At 33.3% G+C, this 19722-nt stretch overlaps 3 protein-coding genes across 3 annotated transcripts; 1 reads left to right on the forward strand and 2 right to left on the reverse strand.

Annotated features, from left to right (window-relative positions):
* Positions 1–1287: 1287 nt before the first annotated feature.
* On the reverse strand, positions 1288–5734 carry LOC102610975 (ATP phosphoribosyltransferase 2, chloroplastic-like). Its single transcript, XM_006494303.4, has 11 exons — positions 5249–5734; positions 4116–4175; positions 3902–4015; positions 3686–3751; positions 3477–3584; positions 3272–3355; positions 2501–2602; positions 2264–2377; positions 2103–2183; positions 1840–1959; positions 1288–1665 (listed from the first exon to the last, which is right to left on the reverse strand). Exons 1-11 carry the CDS (start codon positions 5555–5557, stop codon positions 1570–1572), a joined length of 1254 nt encoding a protein of 417 aa, XP_006494366.2. The 5' UTR covers positions 5558–5734; the 3' UTR covers positions 1288–1569.
* Positions 5735–10903: 5169 nt separating this feature from the next.
* On the forward strand, positions 10904–16438 carry LOC102610674 (probable magnesium transporter NIPA4). Its single transcript, XM_006494302.4, has 9 exons — positions 10904–11512; positions 12369–12425; positions 12816–12906; positions 12981–13141; positions 13261–13388; positions 13490–13627; positions 15437–15529; positions 15685–15790; positions 15986–16438. The coding sequence occupies exons 1-9, from the start codon at positions 11356–11358 to the stop codon at positions 16096–16098; spliced, it is 1044 nt and encodes a 347-aa protein (XP_006494365.2). The 5' UTR covers positions 10904–11355; the 3' UTR covers positions 16099–16438.
* A 41-nt stretch (positions 16439–16479) lies between these two features.
* LOC102610376 (uncharacterized) lies at positions 16480–18575 on the reverse strand. Its single transcript, XM_006494301.4, has 2 exons — positions 18409–18575; positions 16480–16980 (listed from the first exon to the last, which is right to left on the reverse strand). Exons 1-2 carry the CDS (start codon positions 18492–18494, stop codon positions 16875–16877), a joined length of 192 nt encoding a protein of 63 aa, XP_006494364.1. The 5' UTR covers positions 18495–18575; the 3' UTR covers positions 16480–16874.
* Positions 18576–19722: the final 1147 nt, after the last annotated feature.

Here is a 19722-nt window from a genome sequence, read left to right on the forward strand (position 1 = left end):
TTCAAGTAAAGATGTTCTTATTAGAGAAAAATTATATCAATATTTTCTTTATTTAAAAAACTGAAAAAATGTTTATATGGAGTGGGCAGATACTCGTTTAGTACTATATTTTAGCTTAAGTATCCGTTTAGTCTTATTTTCTGAAAATACCTTAAGATATCCTTGTAATTAAATATGTTACATTTTTACCCTTACATTTTCTTTGTTTTTATAATAATATCTTTGTAACAATATTCTTGACATTATGAATTTATCTACAAATAATTTAGTTAGTAAGTTAATCAATAACTATTTATTAATAAATTAGTCAATAAATATCATATGAAAGAACTAGTATTTTTTATACCCTTACAACAATCTTATCAATAATTATTTACTAATAAATTATATTAGCCAACTTAAAATAATGTTTAATATCCTTGCAACAATCACTGATAATTATTAATAAAAAAATAAGTTATCAAGTTAATTTGAAAGTAAAGTAATAACATCAAAGTTACAGTAATTTTTATTTTACATTTGAGGCTAATTAATAAATTAACATTTTTTTTCTCTTTGTTAATATCTCTAGAAATATTGTTGTAAGAGTATTATTGTAAAAAAAGAAAACTAAGGGTAAGAAATGTAACATATTTAAAAGCAAGGAGTGTCGTGGTATTTTTGAAAATTAGGGACTAAAATGAATCTTAAATAAAAATATAGAAACAAACGAGTATTTCTATTAGAGTAGCGAGACACTAACTCAAAATTTTAATTGAAAATCTGTTACATATATAAACTTTATATCGAAATAACATATTACCAATCAATTACGATCGCGTATCTTTTAGAAGTAAATTTTCCATGTCATCCAGAGTAATATAATTTTTTAATAATAATGAATGAATGATACGCCATCTAACATCTACCACATCATTTCAGATACAAGCTTTGCACCCAACTTTTTAGGTAAATTATTGCTCTTCTACGATTTTTTATTTGTTGTGCTATAATTATAGACTTCTTATTTGATGCTAGTTGATCAAGTCAAGTGATCGTCATATGACTGAAATCGATCATATAATTTATAGATTTGGGTCGAAAAGCAGGAGAAAATGCTCAAGTCCAGACTTCATCTGCACTTTGTCATCCATCAAAGTTGAAAAAAACCATCGACTAAAAGCCTAAAACAATATCATGACAACGGATTCCAAAGAAACCACAGCTTTCAGTTCAACTAGGCGGTTCCCGCACACCACTTTAGAAGGAAGCAGCTGTTTATCAGCCGGAATTCGAAACAAAGGGACGTTCAAAACTTCACAAACATTTTATTGGAAAAATACAATCTAGAAATGTTTTCTATGCCGTCACTATCAATCCATCATTACAGTGAAAGAGAAACACCAAACTAGCACAACATGCTGTCTAAAGAAAGATCTGAAATAAAATATAAATACAAAATTTCCCCAAGTTGAGTAACTCTGGCTGAAGCATTTTGCATCGATGTTTTGATTTTGATCTTTGTATCGCTCGGGCATTATACAGCTAAAGAAATGCTATAAGTTTCCTTCGTTAAGGAAATGCAGAGGACTATAACCCGAGGTTTGAGAGAAGCTCACGCCACCTAGGAGTCTCCTCATCGAAAATGTAGGTCAAAGGTGAGATTAGAACCCCACTACCTCCAATCTGCATCAAACATTCACTAGTCAAGTTTGTTAAATTGCTATAATGTAATGGTGTGTCTGAATACATATAATTATAGTCTAAACCATCATCACGACAGGAAAATAAACAGATAATGCATAAAAACCAGTTTACAAAACAATGCTCACAACTCAAAACTATCATGTCATTACTTACCGCTCTCAACTGCTGTACAGACTTGTATAGTGCTTTCTTGGGAACACATATAACTATGGCATAATAATCAGCTGTCACCTTCCCATCACGCTTGCAAAAAACTGGACTTACAGTGGGTCCCTGCACATATAATCATGAAAACTTAAAGGAGCTTTTAGATTAAGAAACTAACTATCCTTGTTAACAATAATCCAGCTAGCTTTATTCCAGAGAATGATTACTGCAGGTGGCAAAAAACCAATTTCTTCAACGTCAAACAATACCTGCAACCCAGAAAACGAAGTTTGGCTCAGTATTCGCTCTGCTACTTCCTCTGCGCTATTTCCCCTCATGTTTGCAGTAACCTGCCATGAAATTGAATAAGATTAAAAATGAGGAACTCGAAGTAGAAACAACCATAGCATAAGAGACATTAAATTCATACCGTGAACTGACCACTTGCCCTCAAATGAGCCTCCAATCTTTCAAGAATCTCGTGTGTGGCGTCTAGAACTCCTTTCCGCCGGATCAATGATTTCCTGCTTGCAACAAGAACAGCCTGCAGACAAGGAATGTTTTAATACAAGAAAAGATTTAATAAAGCCAGAACATAAAAGCAGCTGCTGGAAACTCTTTTCCAATAGCATTCAAAAGCATACAACATCGCATGCTTTCAAGATACCTGGCTTTCCAACACAACTCCACCTTCAATTTCTTTCAAGTTGTTCTCTCTAAGTGTTGTTCCACTACTCACAAGGTCCAAAATAGCATCAGCAATCCCCATCTAAATTGCCAAGCATGACAAGTAATTTCTACGTAACTATCAAGAGTATAAAAATTCTGGTAAAAAAAAAAAAAAGAAGTACGACGAGAGAAACACGCAACTTAAATAAATTCCATATGAAAATATATTTCTGAATTAATAATTGAGCTCCAAACCAAACGCAAACCATAGGCACCATTGCCAGCAACAATCTGAAATAACTTTGACAAGCAAAATATGAAATGCTGAGAAATGGAAAAAGCAAAGATACAAAACTGGCAACGAATTTACCATGAAATGAATATCAGTAAGACTATTTGTTGCTAGCTTTACAAAGCAATAAAATTTCCTGAAATTCTAACTCATTTACTAACAACTTAGTTAGCAGCAGCACTTCATGTGACTTATCACTTAAAGATCCTTTTAATTTAAAAAAAAAAGAATAGCTTGTTTGTATAAATAAAAATACTCAAGAGAAAAAGAAAGATGTTTCAAAAAGAACAAAAATTGAGGGGAAGAAAAGGGGAAAATCATAACATTCCTCCCAATTCTCTAAAACATGCTGCACATGGCAGTACAATTATATGATAGATTACAACACTATGAAAGGACAGTGAATAAATTTAGTGTTAATTCTAGAATAAAAATAAAAATAAACTAAATAATTCACAGTAAATGAGTAATTCTCACAGCTGGAGCTGCCTCTAGGGCTCCATCAGCAGTTGAAAAGACTACATGCTTCAGTCCATTATCCTTCATAAACTTAGGGCCCAGCTGCACAGAACACAGAAAATCACAATTATGTGAAAAATTGTTTAAGTAACAAAACTACAATAGATTCCCCCCCAAAAATAAAAAATAAAATATACAATAGAAAGTGAAAGAAGCATCATACATAACTGAAGCCAGTAGCAACCCGCAGAGGTTTCTCAGCAGTCCATTGAGGCATTTGCACTAGCTCCCTCAGTGAATTGATATTCTCAAAGATCCCATATTTTGGAATCTGGAAGAACAAAAGACATATAAAGACTGATACAAGGAATAACTTAGAGATTCATACTGAAGTTAGTTATTCAGTTAAAACAAATGATTGCTTTTGCTTACTGCAAGTGATAAACGGCAATCCCCATAGTCAAGAGCATCATGAACAATAATAAGGTCTTCATTTCCCTGATAAAAAGATATTCAAAACAACATTATAACATCAATGCATGCCTCCATAGTTGTTCTGGACAACAAAAAAGGAAACCAGGTCCTCAATGACACCGCCAATGGTAAACATTGTGAACGGAAATAGACATCCTAGACCTTAGCTCTTACCTGTCCAAATTCACTAACCGTATCCAAACCCACAATACCAAGATCCAAATCCCCTGATAACAACTTTCGTACAATGTCTTTTGGTCGTTGAAACCAAACTTCCAGGTTTGAGAGCTGGGGGGAAAAAAACACACACAAAAAGGAAAGAATACTAAAATTGTGTATCCAATTTTGCAATAATCAGAAGCCAATCAAAGTTAGAATAAGAAAAAACCTGAGGAATTTGAGCAACATACTGTCTAGGATTGACCTGCTTCACCGACAATTGACAGTCCTTTGAAAGAAACAATTTATCGAAGAAGTATGAGAATTGAAAATTCTGAGAAAACTAACAGATACAGATAAATAGTAAAGCAGAAGTTACTTTGAAATCATTACTTTTCTAATTACAATTTGCATTTTATTTTTCTCCGGTATCTTAGCAACCAAACACAGCATTAGACAAATCCTGATTCATTCTCTTAACTTTTAACTAATCATAATTCAATACACAGTAAAATTACACATGAAAAATAGAAAATCATTATATTTTTATAAATTGCAATTTTCATACCACTTTCTTCCAGCTTCTTAGCAACCAAACACTACATTGATGAAATTCTTATTCATTCTCTTAACTTCAAAAGAAATTATAAACCTCCAGTCCTTCTCTCATAACTCAATAAATTATAAAATAAAATTCAGAAAATAAAAACTATTACATATTCATAAAATGCAATGGCCATGCCATTACCTCTAGTTTCTTTGCAACAAAACACCGAATTAATGAAATTCTCATTCGTTCTCTTAACTTCATACTAAAATTCAAACCTCCAGTTCTTTTCTCATAATTCAATACATTATAAAATTAAATTAAAAATAGAAAATCATTATACATTTATAAATTGCAAGGTTTTTGTACCATTTTCCTCTGGTTTCTCAGCAACCAACAAAATACGAGAGAAATTCTCACTCATTTACTGAACATCCAACTAAATTTTCACCAATGAGACCTTTCCTCATAATCCAATACATAATAAATTCAAACTTTTAGAGAAAATAAAATAAAATAGAAAATCATGTCATATTTATATAACAGCAAATTCCATGTCATTTTCCTCCAATTTCTCAGCAACCAAACACGTCATTACGCAAATTCTCATCCATTTTCTTAAATTCCGACTAATTTTTAACTAACTAGATACTCTTGTAATTCAAAACAATATGAAATTAAATTTAACAAACAAACAAATACCAGCATTAGACAAATACTGATCCATATCCTCAAATTCCAGCTAAAAATTTTATATTTCTAATAATCTAATTCATTCCAAAGAGTAAAATTGAAATAAAAAATTAAACAGAAACCTTGAGAAGATCGAGAGTGTCGGCAGCCATGCGGCCTTTGCTAGGCAATCCAAGGCGAATTTCATCTCTCTCGGAGATTCTATTATCGATATTACCATTCACGACTGACACGTGAGACTCAAACTGCTGCGACGATGAAACGCAGCACGTGACAGCAGCGGCGGGCTTATTTGTCGCTGTAGTTGGCCCCCATGCGACGGAGATATGAAATGACGACAAAGGACAGAAGAAGGAGAGACCGGAGGGAGAGAGGGAGGGGCATTGTCGGAAATAAGGTTGGAGGAAGAGAGATGCAGATGAAACTGACATGGTTTTTTCTGTTTGATGGTTTCTAGACGAAATGCAAAGAGAAATTTTAAGTTGTGAGAAGTGGGAAAACGGCGCCGCACTGGATTTGCTGGCAAAGTTGTGAGATTGTGAAGTGAAGGGCACTGGGGGAACGAAGGGTAGATTCTTGTCGTCTGGGTTTTGATTCTTTTATTGGGTGGGGTTTGTCTGAGGCCGGATCAATTATATATGGAACAATCGGTTCATTTCGTAATGCCGCGTGGATACCTTTTTCTATTTTGCATTGGTCTTTTATTTATTTTATTTTTCAAAAACAAAATTACAAAAGGTGTCTTTTTCGAAAATAAAAGGACAACATATTTTGTTAAAAAATAATTTAATTTTTTTAATGAAAAAGAGTTTCTAGAAAAAATAGTTCTATTTTTTTTAATAAAATTAAAATCAAATTTTTCTGTTTTACTTTTTCTTTTAACTATGTAGTCGATGATCAAATCTCAAACCACATGTTTTATTTTTTAATATATGAAATTGTGTCCTTCATTCCTCAAAATCAATGAATAGATACAAAAAAAATTTTGGAATGTTTTCATGCCATAAGACTACATTATCTTGTTATAAGTAGGGGTGGGTAAAATACCCGACCCGACTCGATCCGACCCGAAAAATTCTAGGTTCGGATCATATCCGATCAGGAATGGAACCCGATCCGATGAAATATAATAAACCGGATTGGGTTGTGATCGAGTCGGGTTTACCTAATCGGGTTGCTTTTAAAAAAAAAAAACTAAACCTAAACACACACACACAACCACACACTCACCCAGGCACACATAAACACATAACAGATTCACAAATCACAACAACACTCACACAAACGCAAACAAGTCACAACTTATAAGACTCACACACACAACCCTTTTCAATCCTCATTACACAGTGACACCTAACGGCCACCGCCAAGGCGCTGACGGACGCCACACACTCTCCACTCTCCAGTCCCGCGATTTGTTGTTGCATCTCCAGCTAGTCGCCGCGTCTGCTACTGCGCGTCCAGCCGTCCGCGATCTGTTGATGCACATATGCCCATCTACTGCTGCGAAGTGAAACCGATTTGTTGCGCGTCCAGTCGTCCATGATTTGTTGTCGTGGGCACTAATCTGCTGCTCCAAGGCCCAAGCCTCCAACCCGAGTTTTTGCCCTTTGTTTTGAATTTGAAGCTTTCACGTTTCATGGTATATAATTATATATGCTTAATTCGACCCGTTTTTAATTTGAACCCAAGCCTACCCGAATTTAACTCGATTTTGTGACGCCCGAACTGATCTAAATATATATATCGAATCGGATCAGATCGGGTCGAGTTGTAAGTTAGGGTTACATTCAAATTGATTTTTGCCTAACCTGAACAACCCGAAACCCGATCAGGTTGACCCAAACTCGATTTTGCCCACCCCTAATTCTAAGGTTGTTTTTGCTAAAAGGTGTGCTACTTCATTACAACTTCTTGTGAATGTTGAATTTTGCTCTATTTCAACCTCTTTAAAATGGCTTGAATTTCAAATATTACCTAAAAGATCTTTGTCTGTGTACACTTCTTGTTTAACACTATGTTTACTACCTCGTTTGCATTTTCTACTATTTCTAGCCCAAACTTTGTGGCTTCAACTTCAGTAAGAGCTTCACTTCCATTAAAGTTTGATGGTTTCATAGCAGTTACTATACATTTTCCTTTTGAATTTCTGATCACCATTCCCAATCCTTCTTTGTTTTGATCTTCCTTTATAACAACATCCACATTTGTTTTGAACCAACCTGGAGGTGGAAGTCCCCATTGTTGATTTCTTTTGTCTTTTCTTTCCCTACTTAGTTGCAAATGTGGTTGTTTGATCTTTTTGTAGGATTGCACTACAGCTTCTGCTCTTGTTACTGATAATTGGAAATCTTCTTTCTTGTTGTTTAAGATGTGAAGATTCCTTAAGTGCCAAATCACCCAACATAATGCAATTATCAATTCCAAATCATATTTGCTCTTCTTTTTTGCCATTTCCACCATCAAATTTAACATTTCTTTGTTTTTGAGATGACTAATCTCTTCACCATAATTTGTGCGTCTCTACATTTTCTGAGCACCTTTACAATAAAAAAGAGCATGAAATATCGTCTCCTCTATTCTTTTGCATCTTTGACAGTAGGGACTTTGTATCACCTTTTTTTCTCCACAGGTTTACTACTGTCGACAATAAATTTTTTATTGCTCTCCACATAAAGATCTTTATCTTTGCTGGCAGTTCTAAAGCCCAAATAATATTCCATAGAATTTGCTTATTATCAAAGCTATTTGGCTGGTTTGGAAATTTTATATTTAAGGCCACTTGATACTCACTCTTGACTGAGCATTCTCCTCGTTTATCAAAATGCCATAGAGGTTTATCTGGCTTAGGGGTTCTTAGTAGGGGGATTTTTAAAATCTCCTGTGCATCTTCATCTATAAAATTCTGTTGAATCAACATCTTTTTCCATTTGTGTTTCCCATCAATTAACTCTGATATTGTAGATTCCAATGGTAATGTTGGAGGAGAGAAAGGCTTGAAAGTTATAAGTCTTGTTATCCAACAGCTATGATATATTTGGACACTCTTTCCATCTCCAATTTTCCACCTTAGTCCTTTATGAATGATTTGTCTTCCCTGTAAAATGCTTCTCCATATAAAGGATGGTTTTGATCCTAATTTCCCCTTTAGAAAATCGACTTCCTTGAAATATCTAGCTTTCAACACCCTTGTCGCCAGTGAATTGGGATTTTTAATGATTATCCACTCTTGTTTGCCCACTATCGCTTAGTTGAAGCATATTAAATCCTTGAATCTCATTCCACCTCTACATTTTGCCTGACACATGTTTTCGCAATTAGACCAGTGAATAGCCCTTTGATTTGGTTTTGAGTTCCACCAGAATCTTGCCATAGTCTTTTGGATATCCGCACATAACCCAATTGGTAGTTTAAACACACTCATGGCATAAGCAAGAATTGCCTGAGCTACTGCTTTAATGAGCACTTCTTTTCCCCTTCTTGAAAACATCTTTGAATTCTAGTTGGATATCTTACTTAGAACGCTAAGTTTGTTATCATTAAAAAATTCAACTTCTTCCTCTCTAGCATTGAAGGCAGCCCATGTATTTTTCATACTTTGACACCACTTGAATCTGAAAAAAGTTCTTGATTGAGGCTGTCTACTTAAAAACATAGATTTCTCATAGTTGAAGATTTGACCTGATGCAACAACATAGCAATCAAAAATATATTTCAGATTTGAGCAATCTTTAGTGGTAGCTCTTGTGGAGATCAAGTTATCATCTACAAAGAGTAAATGGTTGATTGAAAGTTCTTTGCTGAATCTCAGCCCCTTAATCAAATTTTTCCACCTAGCTTGATTCAAGAGGTTTGAAAACACCTCTGCACACAAAATACAACTCTTTAAAATTTTATATTACATATGTTAATTAATTTTATTATAGTTTATGATGTTTTCATATGAAAATATTCATAAAAAATTATGAAGATAAATAATGCTAATTTGAAGAAAATAAAAAGAAAAAAATAATAATAGTCTACCACTATATATTATCACAAGTTATATAGACATGGATAATAATGCTAATTATTAAATGTTATTTACGTAAGTATGAAAATTAATTAATTAGATAAGGATATTTTGGAGAATATCTTTTAATGATATTATTTAGACTTTTTAGATTAAGTAAAAAGATAAAAAAAAATAGCTTAATAACTTAATGACTAAAAATTTTCATTAAGTTCAAAAAATAAATAGGCTTAATAACTTAAATGATTAAATTTAAGTCAATTAAGTCATTAAATTAAAAAAAAAACTAATGGCCTCCTAAGTATTAGGATTGGACAAGATTAGATTAGATCATATATAATGTTGATTTATATTTGGTACAATATCAGATTGAATTACATTAAATTAAATTTAAATAAAGTTAGAAAGTATTTAAGTTAATATTTGGATTTAAATATGGAAATTTTGTAGATATTTAACAAGAAATATTACAATTAACTAAAAATAAAACTAATAAGAATATATGCATTCAATTAGTTATTGGGTAGTCATAATTATAATCAAGAAATATAAATGATTTAAATTATAGGTTATTTCGTATGAGATATATCATTTCATTAAATAAAATCAGTAAAACTATTCATATAATAAATTAATTAATAATTTTTAAGTAAATCATGACTAACAAAAAATAAATTACTTAATTAATAATATTAGTTAATTAATTAATTTTAGGTTATAAATAAAAATAGTGTAATAAATTATAGAAGATATTATGAATAGACAAACATTTTTCTTCTCATTGACCAATCCAAACTAAACCAACATGAAAATTGGGATTACTAATGCCATGAATTTAGGATTAAAATTTGAATTTAGTTCATTAGTCCAATCTAAGTAAGCATGCCAAATATGGGATTTAATATTTTGTTCCTAAAATTAGTCAAATTCTACACTTAACTTTGCTCCCAAACATAACTTTAGATAATAGAAAATTTCCAACTATGCCTCTCTAAGAATATCGTACCCGCAGTCTAAGCACACTAAGATAATAAGAATACTAAAATCATCAAAATTTAATTATGTGACGGTGCCTAAGGGGGATACCACATGTACTAGAGTAGCATAGTGACAACCTAAAAGCCATTAATAAGGGCACGACAAGTAATTGTGAATAGAGCTAAAAAATTTCTTTACAAAATTAGTGCTTGTTAATTAACAAATTAGATCATCTATTTAGAGTAATATAAAACAAATTTGTGATTTGAACTCAACTCATATAAGACATGAGTTTAGTTTTCATTCATGTAACAATTTAGGGAAAAAAAAACATAAAAAGTGCATTGAAATGTTTGTTGCCAAAATTGTAATTCATGAACTATTTGTTATTATTATATAAGAACTTGACTTTAACAATAAAATAGAGATCAGTCTACAAACTTTGGTTTCTACAGAAACTTCTTTCACTTGAAACGTGACTAAATGATAACTACAATAAGACATGAAATCCTTTCATAAAATTTAAAACTAAAAAAATATATATTAAAATAGGAGATATATTTTTATATATTAATTTTATATAATTCAATTATAAATATTGAAAGTCGGAGTAGTTTTAATAATATCAATTCATCCTCCATTAAATTGACTCAAATTTCATGTTTTAAATTATAAATAAAAAAAATAGTTGAAATAACTTTAACCCAAATAAAATAAAAATATGATTTTTTAATTTTATTTATTATGGCTCTTAACAAAATGAGAAAAAACATGTACGGTGGAATTTGCCAACAAAGAAAATCAGAATGAAAGATAAAAGCATCTCTCTTTCATCAACGCAAGTCATACGAGAGTCTTTCTTCTTATTCTCTTTCTCTTCACATCCAAGAAATGTCGCCAGCACGATACCAGCTGTTCCTACCAAACTCTCCCTCTCTCTATCTTTAAACGCGGTCGCAAATCTCGTTGCTTCATTTACAAGATCTGCCGTCTGGGTATCTTCACTTAACTCGAGATCTATCGCCGCCCATTTCTTGTTTTAGCTCAAGATTTGAGTACCCATTTGAGGAAATCGAGCATAATCGCAATATTCATGTGCTAAAACGGTGAATCAAGTGACTTTTGGTTAGTGGTGAGTGACTCAGTCCGAGTTGAGACTGAGTTATGTTGTTGAGATAGCACAGTGTTAAGTGGTGGAAAGATATATATAGATAATTATAAATAATATTAAAAAAGTCAATGGCGGACCCGAATGGTCATAGCTGGAGAGATGGCATGTCATCTGATAACATCAAGGGTTTGATTTTGGCACTTTCGTCCAGTATCTTTATTGGTTCTAGTTTCATTGTTAAGAAGAAGGGGTTGAAGAAAGCTGGCGCTTCCGGTGTTAGGGCAGGTATTTCAATTATTGAATTTTTCAGGGACCTTTTTTAAATGTTCCAAAATCTGTGTCCTGTGTGATTCATTTCTGTTTAGTGTATATTTTTGCTCATCTACATCTGGTAAGTTAGCAAATATGTTCAATCATCATAACAAAGTATGAATCCATGGGGGATGTAGTCAAAATCTCATCTTGGGTATGTTGAGAATCAAAAAGGCTATTGAGCAGTGAGGTGAATTTAGTGTGGTGGTATAAGTAATATAGGAAAATTTTGTTTGATATTAATTGGGTATCTGAGGAAAATAATTCTAATTAGATTGCTTTAGTTGTTTGACCATTTCTGGTATCTTCATTGCATTGAGCGGCTAGGCAACTTCAATACATGCCGTTGCAATTGTGTCATTATCAATTCCCTAGCTTATGAGAGAATGTCTTGTCACTAAGTTTAAGGAATGAATGTGACAGAAATGATTCTGTGTAGATGCTAGAAATACCTGGAGGATCTACTTTTGGTTTGTAGTTGTTCGTTGGTTACTTTGATTTCTTGTTGCATTTATTTGGGGTTTATCTTCATTTTTTGGCACTTTGATACATCTCTTTACTTGATATTGATGTTAAAAGGAATAATTTTGTGATCCAAATCTCTTGGAAGAAATAATGAGTGAGATTATGTGTGAAGTCCATTTTCCTCGAAAAATTGAAATATAGAAATTTACTTTTCTAGTTTATTGACTATGGTGGATTATAATTCTTGATTTTTTCTGTTTTATTTCCTTTTCTGTTTTGTGAAGTAGCTTCCTGATTAGTTACTGTGCCTTTTTCCTATCTATAACAAAGTTTCTCTAAAATTTAATTCATCATTGTTTCACAGGATTTGGAGGCTATTCTTACTTGTATGAGCCACTTTGGTGGGTGGGCATGATAACAAGTAAGTATAATCTGATTAGTTTTCTGACTACTAATCATATATTTTGATTTTGTTTTGAACAGAATATAAAATAGTGCACATATTATGAAATCCTGGCAAAAACTATGAGCCCTGGTCAATAATTTTGTTCTTTATGGGCAACATAGGTTGTGAGAACTTTAGACACTATTGAAGCCCTCATTTAAAATTCTGAGTCAATTTGAATAAAAGTTCCCTATTGATATCTTATCTACAACTTATTTTTTGAATAGCAATTGCAAAGTTAGCTAGAGTTCTCCAATAAACTTCCTATTTGTTTGCAGTTTATAATAGTTTTTTTTCCCTTTTTTTTTTTTTCAAAGAGAACCTAAATTCTAATTCTGATGGTGAGGGCCACCTGCTATTTTACAGTGGTCGTTGGGGAAATTGCAAACTTTGCAGCCTATGCCTTTGCACCGGCAATACTGGTCACACCTCTTGGTGCCCTCAGCATCATTATCAGGCATGATGGAGAGTCCCTCAAAATCTTAATTTGATTTGCTGATGTTGTGTGTTGACCACATTGTTGTCTTGCAGTGCTGCTCTTGCTCATATCATTTTACGAGAGAGACTACACATTTTTGGAATACTAGGCTGTATTCTTTGTGTTGTGGGCTCTACAACAATTGTGTTGCATGCTCCTGCAGAACGTGAGATAGAGTCTGTGATAGAAGTTTGGAATCTTGCTACAGAGCCAGGTACTTTGCTTCCTTTAATATTTGCTCTATTCATCTGTTCTTGCCTTGAAATATCATTATTTAATGGTTAAACTACAAGTAACTGAGTTGAGTGGCTTTTGTTTTCATTCTGTTTCCAGCTTTTCTCTTATATGCAGCTCTGGTCATAACAGCTGTATTTATCCTTATATTCCACTATATCCCGCAATATGGCCAGACACACATAATGGTGTATATAGGAGTTTGTTCCCTTGTAGGTTCTTTGTCGGTATGTATTTTGCACACGGGTACTGGTAACTTTGTAATTGCTATTGTGTTTTAAATAGCATTTACTTCCTGTGTTTATATTCACAGTTTTCTCTTTGACAGGTTATGAGTGTTAAGGCAATTGGAATTGCTCTGAAGTTGACATTGTCAGGAATGAATCAGCTAATATATCCCCAAACATGGGCCTTCACGTTAATTGTAATTGTTTGTGTGCTTACCCAAATGAATTATCTGAACATGGTAATGCCCATTTCTTCTCTATTTTATTTGTTCCTGGTTTTCATCATATAAATATTATTTTGATTTTTGATGTATTTTTTGCAACTTCTCAAATCAGAAAAAATTGAATAGGCAACCAGAGTACTATATCTGTTTTTGCACCCCCAATACAATGTGCAGCTCATTTGATTGTAAATGACATGTTATCCAAGAAAATGACAGATTAAAATGGAAGAATATTTTTCTGAAGTAAAGGCCTTTTGTCCTTTCCTCTGTTAATATATTTCTCAGGGTGCTTCACAGTGCTTCTTTTGCTGATTTTAACAAAGCTGGTGGGAGTCTAATGACCCCTTTTTAATGATAAAAGGAAAAGATATCTTTGGGAAGTAAGCTTGAGGTAGAAAACAAAGGCCTTCCAGATGATTTCCGAACAAAAGAAGGATGGATAGATGCTGATGAGAAAGATCTGGGGTTCGGGAGAATGATCTACCATGTGTTTATTTTGGCTGATAAATTTACATTTGCATTGCATGAAACTTTATGCTTTCATAGTGGATAATGATGGGTCCCATAAAACCTAGGGACATTTTCACAAGCAAGGTCATCGATCTTACTATTCATGTACATGCATCTCAAAAAGGCCATCAAGAGAACTTCTGCACTGCAATGTGACCAAAATGGCTATGGTTTTCTCTTTGTGAATATGTGAAGCTGTAGTGGGGCTTCATGACATTTTTATAAAGAATTTGAGGACTTTGCTTTCCCTCTTTTGGTCTTTTCTAGGTGTTTTCTTATGCAGAGCTGAAAGGTTCGAGTAGTTTCAAGGTTGTCTTGATAATAAAGTGATTGCCCCTTAGTTTCTTGATATCAGCAATGTTACTACCATGCATTGATATTATCATATGGGGGCTTGCAATTATAGATTACAGAGATTTGGATCTTTTAAATATGTTAGTGGTGAATAATGCCCCATTCCGTAAGTATTTCTAGAGAATACCGACCATGGAGATAATGTAGAGTTTTGCGGTATGGAATGGAATTAATCCAGTTGTGGGCATTTGACAGTGGTCTGATTTTGTGTCTCATAGTCTGTGTATGGAGAAATATCTACGTTAGATATGTCCTTGAGGGTAATTTTAAATTCTCGAGCTTAGTGAACCTCTTGTATAATGGAGTTGTGCTGCTGTGGACTTTCTCTCGAGATTGCTTCCCTACCTGCTGTGTTATTGTGAGCTGGGTTCTCTTCGACTTTACAATATGGGAATACTCTTATTGTGGTACTCAAAAGGAGTTATCAGTTTTATGGCTTTACTGCTGGATAACAACAGAAAGATTGATCACCTTGCTGAATGAAAATTCAAATATCTTGAAGGTGGTGTATGAGCCAGGTGATATGGTGCTTTCCATGACAAAATATACGAATATGTTCATGGGAAGTAAAAAATCATTTGGGAAAAAAAAAACAAATGATTTGCAAACCCCTCATCATTGCTATGGATGGTGACAGCTCTTTGGTCTACTTGGTTTTGTATTAGAATTTGTTTGCTGCTATTGACTACTTATAATGTTTTTGTAACCAAGCTTGTGAGACATTTTATGTTCTGTTGGAATAGGTTCAATTGTTTTGTTTGTTCAGTTGCCATGTCATTAAACTTTATTCTCTGTGCTTTTTCTCTGTGGCTTTGATCTATTCTTGCCTACATTTTGATAAGTACTCTCTTGGCATTAACCTGTGATCAACCATCCTCCTTTTCACCAGCCACACAAGAACTTCTTAAAGTTATCTATTTTGTTATATTTCTTATTTATTTATTATTTCCTGTTATGCAGGCGCTTGATACTTTTAACACGGCAGTTGTCTCTCCCATATACTATGTGATGTTCACATCACTTACCATTCTAGCTAGCGTGATCATGTTTAAGGTAAATTCTTCAGCCCGACTGGTAGTAGCATAAAACTCTCTGTTGATTTATGAACATGTTATATTTTATTTAAAGAGTTAAGAGCAGTTACTTTAACATGTTTGTGGATTGAACTTAAATTTACTTATGGTTGAAGATAATTTTTTTCTAATTAGGACTGGGATAGGCAGAATCCAACCCAGATTGTCACGGAAATGTGTGGATTTGTTACAATCCTTGCAGGAACTTTTCTTCTTCACAAAACCAAGGACCTGGGTGATGGTATGCTTCATTTTTGTTCTCATTAGCCCTTTATTATCCATCTTATAGTTGAGTTAAAATATTCCTAAATATGCTATTTCTTGGCTCTGGGACTTTGTTGGCGTGGTCATCACTTGCCATCTTAATGGGCAATAGAGATATTTACTGCTTTGTTTTGACATTCTGGGCATTAAATTCATCACGTCATGAAAACAGGTTCAAGTTTGACACCGTCTATGTCACTACGATTATCGAAGCATGCGGGTAACGACGACTTGGAATCCGAGGGCATCCCTCTTAGGCGGCAGGAGTCACTGAGAACACCGTGATATTCATATATTCTTTGCTTTCATCTCTGCCATTCATACAAACATCAAACTCTGGGGAGGAACTGACATCAACTTGTATTTGGATCCAATCATTTTAATGGTGATCCTTTTTACCGGAAACGGTAGAGGATGATATTTTTGTTTTGCTTGTCCCCTGTTTCGGCTTCACGAAGAGATTCCTAGATTTCAGCTACTGCATATTTTATACCGTTTCTCCCTGGTGCATACAGAAGGGATTGCCAAATGTAATTTTGAGCCTGTTGGTTGTATACTGTATTCTTCCTACAGATGATGTATCACTTGCTTCATTTTGCTGAGAATCAGTGGATATTTTCCCAAAGTTGTGAACTGAATTTTCAGAAATACTAATGAAAGCAAATCTTTAACAAATACGACATTTAACTCTTAAAACTTATATGATCAAATCTTTCAGGTTATGAATAATTTCAGGTACAAGCAAAAGCTATCTAAATTTGTCCTTTTGGCTACAGAAGAGCCATGGTGTTTCCAATATCACAAACATGAAAAGCAAAACTCAACTCTTTTCTCGCACTTATTTTTTGTATTAGAGTATTACTAAAATCTCATCAATAATGCTGCTTCTTTTCCATCGATGGCTGAATTTCTATAATTCTATGGCATCAGCTTATGGTTGCCTGTGTTAACTACAACAAAGTGAATGGTACATCAATCGTTTCTGCTGATGTTTTCTTCCACCAGACAATACAGAAGAGAAAGACCAAATCATCATTGGAATTCCAGAACATCATCTCCCATCACTTTCCTATTTGCTTTAGAAGGCCAGAGACTGAAGCACAATGAGTTGAGTTGTTATTGCATTTCTCACAGCATGACTGCAGCAATTCAATGGCCTTTCGGCACCTACACCAATTCAGAACTTAAATTAACAATGAATATAAACAGAAGTAAAAAAAACTTTTTTTTTGTGGGGGGGGGGGGGGTCAAAATGGAAGAAAATGCCGCAACCCAAAAAACCATTGGATGATGCCAAACAATACTTTGGTCTGGACTGACAAAACTTCATCTTCTAAATAATTAGGTAAAATTGCACAAAGCAAAGAGCATGGCTTCAAGGGCAGGCAAGTTTGAAAAGAACATCTAACTTAAGTGAGATAAAAAGGCATTGGTCTACTGGATATAAACTTTCTAATCAACTTGTTATAGGTATATCCACATGTGATGATCAGAATCGAGCATAACTAAGCTTTATCATACATGCACAATAAGAATTGGCACTATGCACACCAATATGTATACAACTAAACCACTTTCTCAGTCCCTCACTAATTCATACTCCTACAAGCACCCACACTTCACCGTTTGATCAGCTGGAAGCTCCGGGCTGTCACAAAACAGTTGTGGCACAGGAAATTTTTTGAGGGGATCACAACACATAAGACAGTCCTCAAAGCTATCTAGCAGGTGAATACAGAAATGATTTAAAAAAAAAAAAAGAAGCCAGCACGACAGTCCCTCAAACATGAAGAACCAACTTTTTTCCTAGTGTAGCTTGTTCTTAATCTTATCAAACCCTCTCGAAAATGATGCCCCATAGAATGTTCACAGGAATCTGGAATCCACCATGCTGAACAAGCTAATGAGAGACAGAGACAGATGCACAATGAGTCAACTGCACAAGGCCATGGCGGCATGCCGCTTGGTTTCCGAAAAACTGAGCGGCTTCACAATTTCAAATAACATTGCGATAATATTTAGCTGGAAACATGTTCATTAAAACAGACGAGTCGGAAGAAAACGGGTAGAATGAAAATTTACAACGTCAAATGCGTAACACCTGGAGCCAGTGGGACTTGACTACTGACTTAGTGACTTCCAACAATAGTAAAACATGAAACAGAGTGACAGATTCACTTGAGAGACAAAAGGAACAACTAAAAAATATCCGAACAACAAGAAGCACCAAGTTTCTTTGTAGGGAGGTATAATTAGAAATTGCTTGGTTTGGCAAGACCCTTATAATAACATTATTAATGAAAAATGAAGCTAAAACTTTTTTTTTTTTGGAGTAGCCATGACATTGACCGTTCATTCAATTTCACATAAATGAAGCCTCCATAATTGACATTACTCTCTTAAAAAAAAAATATGTAACCTATGAAACTAAACATGCCAAAGCATCAAAATCTTTACATTACCTCTTTTATGAAAATCGAATTTCTACAAGCCTAAATTTGTATTCTTTTGATATTAGTGAAAGATTCTTCAATATAATCGAATTTAAATGAAAACCCATATAAGCTCAAATGACGGAGGGAAAAAAAATGTTACCTTTGAGGGAGAAAGTTGTTTTTGGTGAGACAAGCTTGAATGTCACAAGCCTCTTTCTTGCATGGCTCTTTGCTGGGCTGTGCCATCTTTGTTTGATCACCCTTTCTTCGTCTCCCCAGAAACTCACGTTAAGAGAGAAATTGTTCTGGTTTTGTACTTTTAAAGCTCGTATTGAACCGAACCGACCTTCTCAAATTGCCACGTCATTGATGAATTAGTTTATTGTTAACTAATTTTTATTTTAGAAAAACAATTTATCTTAAAGAATTTTTTTTATACTTTTTTAATTACATGAGATTACTGCTCAAAGTACAACTCATATTATTTGAAGTTATAACTGATGACTAACTATATCAATGTTTATGGAGTTCTGCTCATATTTTTAAAAATTATAATTTATGACTAATTATATCAATACTTATGGAGTTTTGTCCAAACTTTTAACTCTCATTAATATTCGAGGGATGTCTAATCCACTTACACTTGAATAAAGAAGACTATCTTCATTCAATTATACATTATTATTACGGAAGAAAATATGTCTATATTGTGTTTTTTCTCCCTTACTTAATTATACATTATAATTAATGAATGAAATACGTCCACATTGCATTTCTTATCTATTACCTTAGATTTTTAACTGTTATTAATATTCGAGAGATGTCTGCTCCACTCATACTTGGGTAAGGGAGAAGACTACCTTCACTTAATTATACATTATAATTAAGAAATGAAATACGTTCATATTATATTTCTTCTCCCTTACCCAATTATATATTATAATTAAGAAATAAAATACATCCACATTATGTTTGTGGGGGGTTCGAACTGCTGCCCTCCAAGCCCTAACCTTATATTTTTTATACTTAAAAGTATGCTTTAAATTATTTTATATTGTTATTGTAAATTCGTTTTAGAGATAGATACCGATATTCATTATTGGTCTCTCATTATTTTAACTATTATGATATAAAAAAATAAGTATTTTATTTCTTATTTAAAAAAAATAAGAGATAGATAAATATAATGGCGATGTCATAACTTACAACTTATAAATTGTAATATAAAATTTGATCTCCATTGATGTGATATAAATACGTGTGATTTATCAATAAAATGTAATATGCCACATTATTTAAGAAATAAGTTTTAGATCATATCTATAATGCAATCATAATAAAATAATAATTTAAAATAAGAAAAAAGTCATGATAATTAATCGCTAAAAAACTTATTTGATAAGTTAGTAATTCTAAATCTTTTTATAAAGTTGAAACTCAACATCCACGTGGACCAATGAGAATTCAGAAGTTC

Source organism: Citrus sinensis, chromosome 5 (genome assembly GCF_022201045.2).
Source record: "Citrus sinensis cultivar Valencia sweet orange chromosome 5, DVS_A1.0, whole genome shotgun sequence".
Classification (NCBI taxonomy): Eukaryota; Viridiplantae; Streptophyta; class Magnoliopsida; order Sapindales; family Rutaceae; genus Citrus; species Citrus sinensis.

What these genes read in the sequence shown, in the direction of transcription:
- LOC102610674 (XM_006494302.4), top strand. Translation starts at nt 11,356, where the DNA reads ATGGCGGACCCGAATGGTCATAGCTGGAGAGATGGCATGTCATCTGAT. An exon ending in GAATCTTGCTACAGAGCCAG is followed by an intron (nt 13,142 to 13,260) that starts GTACTTTGCTTC and finishes TTCTGTTTCCAG; the next exon opens with CTTTTCTCTTATATGCAGCT. An exon ending in CTAGCGTGATCATGTTTAAG is followed by an intron (nt 15,530 to 15,684) that starts GTAAATTCTTCA and finishes TTTTCTAATTAG; the next exon opens with GACTGGGATAGGCAGAATCC.
- LOC102610975 (XM_006494303.4), bottom strand. Translation starts at nt 5,557, where the DNA reads ATGTCAGTTTCATCTGCATCTCTCTTCCTCCAACCTTATTTCCGACAA. An exon ending in CGGTTAGTGAATTTGGACAG is followed by an intron (nt 3,752 to 3,901) that starts GTAAGAGCTAAG and finishes TCTTTTTATCAG; the next exon opens with GGAAATGAAGACCTTATTAT. An exon ending in CTGTACAGCAGTTGAGAGCG is followed by an intron (nt 1,666 to 1,839) that starts GTAAGTAATGAC and finishes TGTTTGATGCAG; the next exon opens with ATTGGAGGTAGTGGGGTTCT.
- LOC102610376 (XM_006494301.4), bottom strand. Translation starts at nt 18,494, where the DNA reads ATGGCACAGCCCAGCAAAGAGCCATGCAAGAAAGAGGCTTGTGACATT. An exon ending in AACAACTTTCTCCCTCAAAG is followed by an intron (nt 16,981 to 18,408) that starts GTAACATTTTTT and finishes GAATTGGTGTAG; the next exon opens with GTGCCGAAAGGCCATTGAAT.